At 52.7% G+C, this 11751-nt stretch overlaps 1 protein-coding gene across 1 annotated transcript; it reads left to right on the top strand.

The window, feature by feature from the left end:
* Window positions 1-811: 811 nt before the first annotated feature.
* Window positions 812-4931, top strand: Fpr2 (formyl peptide receptor 2). Its single transcript, XM_090321873.1, has 2 exons — window positions 812-980; window positions 3500-4931. The coding sequence occupies exon 2, from the start codon at window positions 3510-3512 to the stop codon at window positions 4602-4604; it is 1095 nt and encodes a 364-aa protein (XP_090177999.1). The 5' UTR covers window positions 812-980; window positions 3500-3509; the 3' UTR covers window positions 4605-4931.
* Window positions 4932-11751: the final 6820 nt, after the last annotated feature.

Here is an 11751-nt window from a genome sequence, read left to right as displayed (position 1 = left end):
GGAAACAGTTTATCCTCCACAAAATGGCTCTTCAATCTCACTTCACTCTTTACTCCCTCGATTCCGTGACTCTTCTTCACAAAAGGGTAAAGGAAGTAAAACCAATGTGGCAAGAAGGGAACAGGAAGCCAGGACTCTCCCAGTGACTCACCGTGGCCCCTGGAACACACAGATGTTAGCCCCGTTTTACTAGAATTTGGGGCGTGGGCTGGGCCCTTTAAGAAAGTGAAGTGTCTGAGGGCTGGGGTGGGGGAGGGCAGTGACTCGGTAGAGCACTTTCCCTCCAAATACGAAGTCCTGAGTTCAAAGCCCAGGACTGCAAAGATGAGCAAACACACACACACCCTCAAGGGCCTTCGTGTCTTCTGGGGGAGGCACAGATCTGATTCTGGAAATCGGGGTCCTCAGACCTCGGCCTCTCGAGGCGCTGGGATCTGAGGCCTGTGAGTTACCAGGGCGAAAGCTGTCTGCAATGGGGCTCATGGGGTGCGGGTTCCTCCTGCCCATCTGCTCCCCCCACGCCACCCCGAGACCCACGGATGGACAAGGCTCTTGTGATCTGCAAAGCCTAGCCCTGCTCAGGCCTGCGGAGGCCGTGCGTGCTGGGGAAAGTTCTTGGGGTGGAGAAATGAAGAAAGATGGAAATTGTGTTCACCTCAAGGTGCCCCTGCCATTGCGACTTCTTGGCAAAGCCCAAGGGAAATGGCGTCAGGCTGGAGGGTTGGGTGAGGCCCCCGAGGGGAAATCCCTGCCTCAGTTGCATAAGTCTGCGCCCTGTTAGTGCTTAGACGCTCTGAAGGATGCTCTGAACATCCAGAGGGCCTGCTTTGGGAACGTTCGGTCCATGTGCTGACATCGTTCTGCACAGCATTAGAAAGGCTGAGGTTGTGTTTTCTAATCCTTCCTCCTCATCCTCGGCTGTCGTCCCAGCTGAAGGCTCACAGCCAAGAACGGGCTGAGGAAGAGGGCCTTGGTGGCTGGTAAGTTGGGGAGATCTGATCTGATCGTTTAAAAATTGCTGTTCAAGGGGCCAGGAGTTTGGTCGAGGGGTAGAGTGCTTGCCTAGCATGAATGAAGCCCCTGGTTTGATTCTTTGGTATCCCATACATAGAAAAAGCTGGAAGTGGTGCTGTGGCTCAAGTGGTAGAGCTCCAGCCTTGAGAAAGCTCAAGGACAGTGCTCAGGAACTCAGCTGTTGGAATGCCGGTTACTGGATGGACCAGAGCTGTGCTGTGTCTCACCCCCCCCCACAGTGCCCGAGCCCACCTGCAAAATGCAAACTCAACTACAAGATGTATTTGATGCAGTTGAAAAATGACTATGGGGGGGGAACCTTATAATCCCATTAATCGTTTTTATTTTGGTAACATATTTCAATGATATTTGGGTTACATGGAGTTAAGTAAAATAGTTTAATATTTCTAGTCTTTTTTAAAATTTTTTATTTGTTGGTTCTGGGACTTGAATTCAGGGCCGGGGGCACTGTCCTGGAGCCTCTTTGTGCTCAAGTCTAGTGCTTTATCACTTAAGCCACAGTGCCACTTCTGGCCTTTTCTAAGTAGTTAATTGGAGATAAGAGTTTCTCGAGCTTTCCTGCCTAGGCTGGCTTCGAACTGCGATCCTCAGATCTCAGCTTCCTGAGTAGCTAGGATTGCAGACCTGAGCCACTGGCTCACCTAGTGTATTAACTTGCCTTTGAAAAGATCTTTTGACAGGAATACTAAGAATCTGTTAAAATTGTTAAACTGATGGCTGGGTATGGTGACCCACACCTGTAATCCAGTACTTAGAAAGTGGAGACAGGATGTCTGGACGCTCAAGGCCACTTTAGCTTACTGAGCACCAGCCTATTTCAAAACAAAGCACAAAAAGAGAAAGAAAAATGGTAGGTGATGTATGTGGCTTGTGCTTGTGGTCCCATTGAGTTTCTGTGGACAGAGGGCACTGGATTTGTGTTGAACTTGATAGTGTTGTCAAGTTAGCCTCCCATGACAGAGGATGGGGGTGGGGCCAGATGAGACCCCCGAGGACACAAAATCCAAGCTCTGGCAGGAACAGAGCATGCAAAGTCCCTGGAAGGCAGTGTGAGCTAAAGGAGCCTGGATGTTCTGAGTGGACAAGAAATAGGTAGGGCCAGCTGGGCACCAGTGATTCATGCCTGTAATCCTAGCTAGCCTGGGCAGGAGAGTCTGTGACACTCTTTTGCCAGTCCTGGGCTTGAGCTCAGGGCCTGAGCACTGTCCTTGGACTTTCTCAAGGCTAGAGCTCTGCTATTTGAGCCACAGCACCACTTCTGGCTTTTTCTATGTATGTGGTACCAAGGAATTGAACCCCGGTCTTTGTGCGTGCTAAGTCAGCACTCTACCACTAGGCCACACTCCTGGCCCTCTGTGACACTCCTGTCTCCACCGAAACACCAAAATGTCAGAAGTGGAGCCATGGATCAAGTTAGTAGAATGCCAGTCTTGGACCAAAAAGAAACCCAAGTGAAAGTTCAACTTGGAATACACACGCACACACACACACACACACACACACACACACACACACAGATTTGAGATTATGCAATGAATTTGCATCGGAAGGTGGTTCCTTCAGTCTTCAAAGGAGGAAAAGCCTGGCCCTGAATGCAAACCTTCAAGGACCCAGCATAAACCAGCACTTAATGTGAACACTGCTTAATGAGCAAATCGCACTGAATGACCTTACGGGAGAAGATAGTTCTCTGTATTCTGTGCCTTTCAGGGGGCATTCTGCCTCTTGGGTTGATTACTTTTGAGATTTTTCAGAATCCCTGAATTAAGGGTCCAACATGGAGAGCAGAGGTGGGTGGGTTCAAACCCCAATTCCACCCATGACTCGAGTGCAGAAAGCCTGCCCACCCCGCACCCTTTCCTCCCCGCTGGCTGAGATCGCTGGAGATTTTAGTTAAAGGGTTAGGCTGGAGTTAGGAGTTGAGGAGAATCTTGAACCACTCCTGACGACACTGTAGTCACTGATTCCATCCTGAAGGTTCTGCACAAGAGGAAGCTGTGTGTGTCTGTGTGTGTGTGTGTGTGTGTGTTCACTGTGTGTGCTGGGGCTAGAACTTAGGTCCTGGGTGCTGTCTCTGAGCTTATTTTGCTCAAGACTACTGCTCTCTCACACGAGCCACAGCACCACTCCCCATTTCTGGCTTCTTTGGTGGTTATGGCAGTTAAGAGGCTTTCTTGCCCAGGCTGGCTTTGAACTGCGATCATCAATCCCAGGGTTCTGAGAAGCTGGGGTCCGCATACATCAACCCCTATGGTTTAACTTTTCGTTGGCACATAAACATTGCATGTGTACAACTGTACTGCAAAAAACACCAATAAAACCCAGGCAGAGCATCGAAGAGAACGTCACTTTGTGTTGGCGGCTTTGCTGGCTTGCAAGGCTCAGCTTCGGGGCCGGGGTGAGGGGGGGCTGTCAGGCCTATGGCCCTCAGCTGCTCAACTGACCCATGGTGGAAACGTTCCAGGTGTGGCGGCATGGAACCCAACTTCTCCATGCCTCTGAACGGCTCGGTGGAGGTGCTGCACGAGACCCCGGGCTCCGTGGCGCTGTGGACCCTCTCCCTGGTGGTGATGGCTGCCACCTGTGTCCTGGGCGTGCTGGGCAATGGCCTGGTGGTGTGGGTGGCCGGCTTCCGCATGGCCCGCTCGGTCACCACCATCTGTTACCTGAACCTGGCCGTGGCCGACTTCTCTTTCACCGCCACCCTCCCGTTCATCATCGTCTCCGTGGCCATGAAGGAGAGGTGGCCCTTCGGCCAGTTCCTCTGCAAGTTCATCCACGCCGTGGTGGACGTGAACCTGTTCGGAAGCGTCTTCCTCATCGCGCTCATCGCACTGGACCGCTGCGCGTGTGTCCTGCACCCGGTGTGGGCCCAGAACCACCGCACCCCCAGCCTGGCCCGCAAGGTCATGGCGGGGCCCTGGGTTCTGGCCCTCATCCTCACCTTGCCAGTGCTGGTCTTTGTTACCACCGTGAGCGACCCGGCGGGGAACGTGTACTGCACCTTCAACTTTCGGGCCTGGGGTGACACCATCCCAGCCAGGCTGAGGGTGGCCATCTCCGTGCTGACCGCCCGGGGCATCGTCCGCTTTCTCGTAGGCTTCAGTGTGCCCATGTCGGTCGTGGCCATCTGCTACGGCCTCATCATCGCCAAGATCCGCAGCAGAGGCCTGATGAATTCCAGCCGGCCCCTGCGGGTCCTCACGGCCGTCGTGGCCTCCTTCTTCCTCTGTTGGTTCCCCTTTCAGCTGGTGGCCCTTCTCGACACAGTCTGGCTCAAGGAGAGGTTGTTGGAAGAGAAGTACAAAATCCTGGAATACCTGCTCCATCCTACAAGCGCCCTGGCCTACTTCAACAGCTGCCTCAACCCCATGCTCTACGTCTTCGTGGGGCAGGACTTCCGAGAGAGGCTCATCCAGTCCCTGCCCACCAGTCTGGAGAGAGCCCTGACTGAGGACTCTGGCCAGACCCTGGACACGGGGGCCTGCTCTGTGTCACCGCCCTCAGGGCCTAAGTCACAGATGGTGCCTATGGGGGGCGGAGGGCTGTGCTCACGCCTCTCTTCCTAGCTACTCGGGAGGCTGAGAGCTGAGGCTCACTGTTTGAAGCCAGCCTAGACAGAAAAGTCCACAAGATGATTCTTTCCAGTAAACTATGAAACAAACAAGCCAACTGCCAGAAGTGGAGTTATGGCTCCAGTAGTAAAACACCAGCCTTGAGTGAAACACCTCAGGGCCTGAGTTCAAGCCCTCAGGATCAGGAAAAAAGAAAGGAAGAAAGAAAGAAAGAAAGAAAGAAAGAAAGAAAGAAAGAAAGAAAGAAAGAAAGAAAATAAAAAGTCCATCTCTCTTTGGGAGATGGGAACAGAAATCTTTCTGTACTTTCCATAGAGCATTGTCAAATACTATTAAAATCCTCTATGGTGATAAATTAAGCATCCTTTTGAATGGTTGTAAGTTATTAAATGTTGTTAGAATCCTGTCCTGTGGGGCCCTTGTTGGAAGCCACCTATGGAAAGCAGCCTTAGCCCAACCAGAGCCGGCAGCAACGACCCTTTATTTGCATAACGGGGTGGGGCTGCCCTGATTGGTGCAAACCACAGCGGCCCGCCCCCAGTGTTCGACGCCTCATCTCATTTCCAGCGTCCTCTTGTGTTCAGTAGGAAAGTGTCTACAGACCTCCCTTCAGGTTCTCTCAAATAATGACAGGGGAAGATGGCGTGAAAGCACAGGCTCTGGCCGGGAGTTTGGCCTAGTGGTTAAAGTGCTTGCCTAGCATGCGAGAAGACCCGGGTTCGATTCCTTGGTACCACATACATAGAAAAAATCCAGAAGTGGTGCTGAGGCTCAAGTGGTAGAGCTCTAGGCTTGAGAAAGTCCAAGGACAGTGCTCAGGCCCTGAGCTCAAGCCCAGGACTGGCAAAAAAAAAAAAAAAAAAAAAAAAAAAAGAAAGAAAGCAGAGGCTCTGCTTCCCTGTCGTTGCTCACTGAGAGATTCTCACCCCATGGGTAAAATAGTAGCCATTGTGTTTATTGAATTAATGACTAAACCAGTAGTTACTGGATGAATGGTGCCATAAACCACAGTATTGCTGAGGTGTCCGGTGAGAGTGGTGTGTGCATGTGCACGTGTGCATGTGGGCACGTAGGCAATATTTACTAGAAGGTCGAATCCAGGGCCTTGGGCTTGCTTGTAAGTGCTCCATCGCTGAGCTGCCTCTCCAGGCTGCAAGTGATGATCTTGGCTCTCTAAAATGACTGCTAACCCTACAGCCTTGACGACATGTCCAGCCAGTAAGCTTGTCCGGGGTCTCCCCCCTTCCCTCTCTCCTTTCTCCCAACCACTCCTTTCTTCCTTCTCCCTCTTTCCACTCTCCCTCTTTTCTTTTTTCTTCTGGTCTTGGACTCCTGGGTTTGCTTCCCAGGTAGCAGTGACTATAGGTGTGAGCCACCAGGACCACTTAGAAAGTTTACTATTTTTTTTTTTTTGCCCATCCTGGGGCTTGAACAGAGGGCCCGAATGCTGTCCCCAAGCCTATTTTGTTCAAGACTAGCGTGCTATCACTTAAGCCACAGCGCCACTTTTGCCTTTTGGGTGGTTTACTGGAGATGAGAGTCACACAGACTTTCCTGCCCAGGCTGGCTTTTATTTTATTTTTATTTTTTGCCAGTCCTGGGGCTTGAACTCAGGACCTGAGCACTGTCCTTGGGCTTTCTAGAGCTCTACCACTTGAGCCACAGCACCACTTCTGGCTTTTTTCTATGTATGTGGTACCGAAGAATCAAACCCGGGTCTTCATGCATGGTAGGCAGGCATTCTACCACTAGGCCAAACTCCCAGCCCTGGGCTGGCTTTGAACTGCAATCCTCTGACCTCTCCTGAGTAGCTAGGATTATAGGTGTGAACCACTAGTGCTTGGCAGAAAACTTACATTTCACAAACAAACTTACATCTTAAAAGCAAACACACCAGTCCCTGTACCCACATTCCCCTGGGCCCTGTGGTAACAGGGTACATTCCCTGGGCTACCTGGGAGCCAGACCCAGGGGCTTCCAGTTCCCTCCCTCCTTCCTCCCAGCCAATTTCCCCCCACCTCCTTTGTCGCCCGAAACTACTTTTACCAAGTACTTCAGCACCCCCTGCTGCCATGTCAGAACACTGCAGGTTCAGATGTGAGGTGTTTTTCTAGGAAGCCATAAGTTCCTATCTGTGGGAAAACCTTGGAATCCCCAGATCCTGGGCTCCAGACTCAATGTACCCCTTCCTTCCCTTAAATATTGCTTTATACCTGCACTGGCGGCTTCTCTCTCCTGAGCTGCTCTGCTGGATCTTCACTGACTGACTGTTTTTGGTTTTTTTGTTTTTTTGTTTTTGGTTTTGGTTTTTGGTCAGCCATGGGGCTGGAACTCAGGGCCTGGCACTGTCCCTGAGCTTTTTCACTCAAGCCTAGTGCTCTACCACTTGAGTCCCAGAACCTCTTCTAGATCACTGGAGATAAAATTCTCATGGAGCCAGGCGCTGTGGCTCACGCCTTTAATCCTAGCTACTCAGGAAGCTGAGATCTGAGGATCACGGTTCAAAGTCAGCCTGGGCACTAAAGAATGTGAGACTCATCTCCAATTAACCCTTAGAAAACAGGAAGTGGGGCTGAGGCTCAAGGGGTAGGGTGGTAGCCTTGAGCTGAAGAGCTCAAGGGCAGCACCCAAGCCCAGAGTTCAAGCTCCATGATCCTCCCCACCCACAGAGACAAAAATTCTTATGGAGTTTCCTGCCAGACCTGGCTTTGAACTGCAATCCTCGGATCTCAGACTCCTGAGTAGCTAGGATTACAGGTGTGAGCCAACAGCACCGGAGTAGAAAGCAATCTTTTATTTGGTGGCTCAAGCCAGATACTTGTTTCTGGGGCTCATGGATGGATGTTCTCTACATCCCAACATTGGCTGCATCAATGGACTCACTGGTGAGTTCTTTGTGTGCCCTGGTCCCCAGGACAGAGAGCAGTTGTCCTCAGAGAGGTGCGCTGACTTCATGTTGTCATTGCTTGGGGGATGGTTGGCGCCACCTGGTGGCATTGGTAGGGGAAGAGAAGGAAAGTGGTTCCTGAGGTTTGGGGTGAAGCCAGGAAGGCAGTACAGAGTTCCAGACACCTCACAACCTAACAAGGCCAACAGTTGTTTAAAAACACAACAACTTTGGAGCCAGGGAGCCAGTGGCTCATGCCTGTCATCCATCCCAGCTATCCAGGAGGCTGAGAGCTGAGGATGACAGTCTGAAGCCAGTCCAGGTAGGAAAGTCTGTGAGAGCTTGGTGGTTCAATGAACCACCAAAAACAAAAACAAAAACATACCCAAAACAAAAACAACACACACACACACACACACACGCCACAGAGTGGAGCTGTGGCTTCAGTGGCACAGTGCCAGCTTTGGGCAGGAAAGCTCAAGGATGATCAATTGTACAGGACTCTAGGCGTTCACACACAGGGGCCCCAAGGAGGAGACTCGCAGGGGAGGAACAAAGGGTGCAACGCCTGTGTGCTTCCATCATGCCAAATGATATCTGCTGACATGAACGCCAGGAAATGGAAGAAGATTTTTTTCTTCCTTGCTGTTTTCATTTTCTTTTTGTCTTGCTTGTTCATTTGTCCATAGAAATGGACGAATAAAGGGGGAAACTAACACAGTGTTGAAAATAAAGTATACGGTCTGAGGATGGAGATAAGAGGGAAAACTGGGAGGGAGTCAGGGAAGGAGTGACATTGTAAAAAAAGAAATATACACATTGCCTAACTTACTTATGTGACTATAAACCCTGAACACCATCTTTATACTAACAATAGAAAACTTAAAATCGAACAAACCAACAACAACAACTCAGGGACAACACTAGTTCCTGAATTCAAGCCTAAGGACACAAGAACCCAAAACTTCTGTTGTGTGATTCATGTGATAAGGAAATCAGAGTTCTGAGGTACTTGGTTAGAGAAATTTTGAATATAATCTGCAATTTAGTCTTCTTTCGGTAAATCGTGGATTTACCAACATGAACTCAAGGCCTGGGCCCTTTGCACAAAGGGAGTCACAGCTGGATCTGGCGTTTTGGTGGTTAATTGGAGATACAAAGCTCCCAGATTTTCCTCAACAGGCTGCCCTTGAACTTCGCTGGCCAGATTGCAGCCTCCTGAGTAGGTAGGATGACAATTGTGAGCCACTGGCACCTGGCAATGCTTGTAATCTTATAGTGCAATTATTACATGTTAACTTCTCAACTATGTAAACTTCATTCAAAAATCGGGGGCTGATTCATGCCAGTAATTTTGAGGTCTGAGTATTGCAGTTCCAAGCCAGCCTGGGAAGATAAATCCATGAGACTCTAATCTCTAATTAATTTGCAAATGAGCCAGAGGTGGAACTGTAGATCAAGTGGTAGAACACCATCTTTGAGTGGAAAAAGCTCAGGAACAGAATCCAGACCCTGAGATCAAGTCCCAAGACTGGCATAGAAAAAAATGAAGGTGTATTCATTATTCATGTGGGCTATGGAATATTTTTTTACATCAATGGAAACTTAAAAGGACCAAAGTTTAAAAATTATGTAAAATGATTTGCAGGGAAATAAGTGGATGTAGAAGAGATCATGGTAAGTGAGGTAAGCCAAACAGCGTGTTTTCTCTCATATGTAGAAGCTAGATCTAAAATACACAGGGACATTATAAATATCACAGGACTCTAGGCATTCACACTCAGAGAGACCCAAGGAGGAGTCTCCTAGGAGAGGAAGAGAAAGGTGCAATGTCTGTGTGCAGCTGAGCTTCCAAAGTAATGATGATCAAAACGAACTCCAGGAAATGAGAACAAGAGGTAAGTTTTGCTGTGTTCGTTCGCTTTTCTTTTCATTTTCTTTGTCTTTGGGAGGGGGGGCACAGAAATGGAGGGACAGGGGGGAGCCACGGCAGCAGTGGCCCTCACTGGGCACGATGTGGAAAACGAACGCCACAGCTTGTGGGTGGGGTGGAGGTGAAACCTGGGGAGCGCGAGGCAAGGGTGACATTCTTCACTTTTATAGGGGTAACCCTGCTGCACCCCATCTTCATGATGTGAAATCATGGGGGAGGAGGGGTAGAATAAAAGCGACCTGGGTGTGTGTGTGTGTGTGGACTCTGGGCAGCTAGCTCACCTGGAGGGCGGCCGGCAGGTGCGGGAGTGGTGGTCGGCTCCTCTCCACCACAGCCCCGAACACCTGTCCAGGTGACTTTCCAAGATGGGACGGAGATGCCTGCTGAGAAAAACACGTGGGTTCCTGTGAGTCTGCCTCACCTCAGGGCAAGCAGAATAAAACCGGATACTCCAGTCCCGCCAGGCTCTAAACTTGTACTTTCAGGCCCCGCCCCCTGCCCCGCCCACCCCGCTCGAGCTTGCCTGGCCCCGCCCCTACCCCGCCCACCCGATCGCAAACTAGCCTGGTCCCGCCCCTTACCTGCCCACCCGCGCTCGAGGTCCCCTGGCCCCGCCCACCCCTCTCGAGCTTGCCTGGCCCCGCCCCTTGCCACGCCCACCAGTCTCGAGGTCGCATGGCCCCACCCCGTCCGCGCCCCCCGCCCACGAGCTCTCTTGGCCCCGCCCCTTACCCTGCCCACCCAGCCTATCCGGCGAGGCCGGGGTCCCTCGCCCCGCCCCTCCTCGGCCCCGCCCCCGCCTTCCGTCCTGGCTGCCCGCCCACTTCCCGGCAGACCCGGAAGCGCGCGGCGCGGGGCGGCGGTGTCCGCGCGGGCCACGAGTTTCTCTCCGTTCCCGAGTAAGTCGGCGTTCCGGGAGTCCCCAACCTCCACGGCGGCCCGGGTGCCCCGCAAGTCCCCGCGTGGCCCCCACTGCCCGGTGTCCTGGGCCGCCCGGCCGGTCCTCCCTGACGCCCGCCGACCTCGGCGCGGCCCGCGGCGCCCGGACCAGGACGGCTCCGGAGTCCGTCAGCGAGGGGGGGACCCGGCTCCTCCCGGCCGCGGACCCCGTTGCGGCTCCTCCCTACCCTGAACCCCGCTCCGGCTCCTCCCTACCCTGAATCCCGCACCGGCTCCTCCTTACCCTGAACCCGGCTCCGGCTCCTCCCTATCCCGGACCCCACTCTGGATCCTCCCTACCCCGGACCCCCGCACCGGCTCCTCCGGCCCCCGGCTGCCCCGGCCCCGGCCCTCCGCCCGGTCGCTGGCCTCCATTCTCCCACTCCGGCCTTTGGACCCCGGGCCCCGCCCTTGGGCGATCGCTCCGGCCCCGCCCCTGCCACGACCCTGCTCCCCACCCTCGGCCCCTGAGCCAAGGCTGCATCCTGGTGCCCCTCGTGGCCAGGCTCCCGCCAGACCTTGAGAGACTCCAGGACACTAATCACTGTGGTCATGAGACCAAGCTACCTCTCCCATCCCACCCCACCCCACCTCATCTTCACCGCCCACCCCACTCCATCCCACCTCACCTCTGCCCTTCCCTGCCTCTAGATCCCATCCCTGGGCACCCCAAGTGGGGTGGGGGGAGGAAGCCGGGCCTGCGCAGTTCCTTGGATCTGAACTTGGGGTTCTGGGTAGATGAGGGCAAAGGATCCAAAGAAACACGGCCAGGAAAACAGGAAGAGAAGACAGCCTCCAAGTAGGCAGCAAAGTAAAGGAGGAGGTGAAGGCTGTGCAAAGAGTCAGTGGACAGAGCAGAGGGGAAAGCAGATAGAGAACTGCAGATTCTCCACCTCCACAAGGATCCCAGACATCACACATGGGGAGGGGTGCAGGAGACCCGGGAGCCCCTCTCTGAGTAGGAGGAGAGAATGATTTGCAGAACAATGTGGTCCGTGGGAAACAGGGGTCCTGGGTAGCAGGAGAGTGGAGGGGGCAGCGCCGTGGTTTAACCCCAGGCACTCAGGAGGCTGAGATGTGAGGATGGAGGTTTGAAGTTAGCCTGGCAGGAAAGTCTTTTCTTAAGTTTAGATCACAGACCCAGACGCAAACTGGATACTTGATTTTTTTTTTTTTTACTTCGTGGCTTTTGCTCTTCAGCCCCTCCACATCTCCATCTCCTCCCTGAGACTTTTTATCCCCAACCAATGACCAAAACACCAGAGTGGAGCTACAGATCAAGTAGTAGAACACCAGCCTTGAGTAAATAAGCTCAGGCACAGTGCCCAAGTCTTGAGTTCAAGCCCCAGGACCGGCATTCCGCATCATCTTGTGAGTGTACA

The sequence above is a fragment of the Megascapheus bottae genome, chromosome 31, assembly GCF_031878675.1.
Source record: "Megascapheus bottae isolate mThoBot1 chromosome 31, mThoBot2.hap1, whole genome shotgun sequence".
Taxonomy (NCBI): Eukaryota; Metazoa; Chordata; class Mammalia; order Rodentia; family Geomyidae; genus Megascapheus; species Megascapheus bottae.
This window is presented reverse-complemented; position numbering and strand designations above follow the sequence as displayed.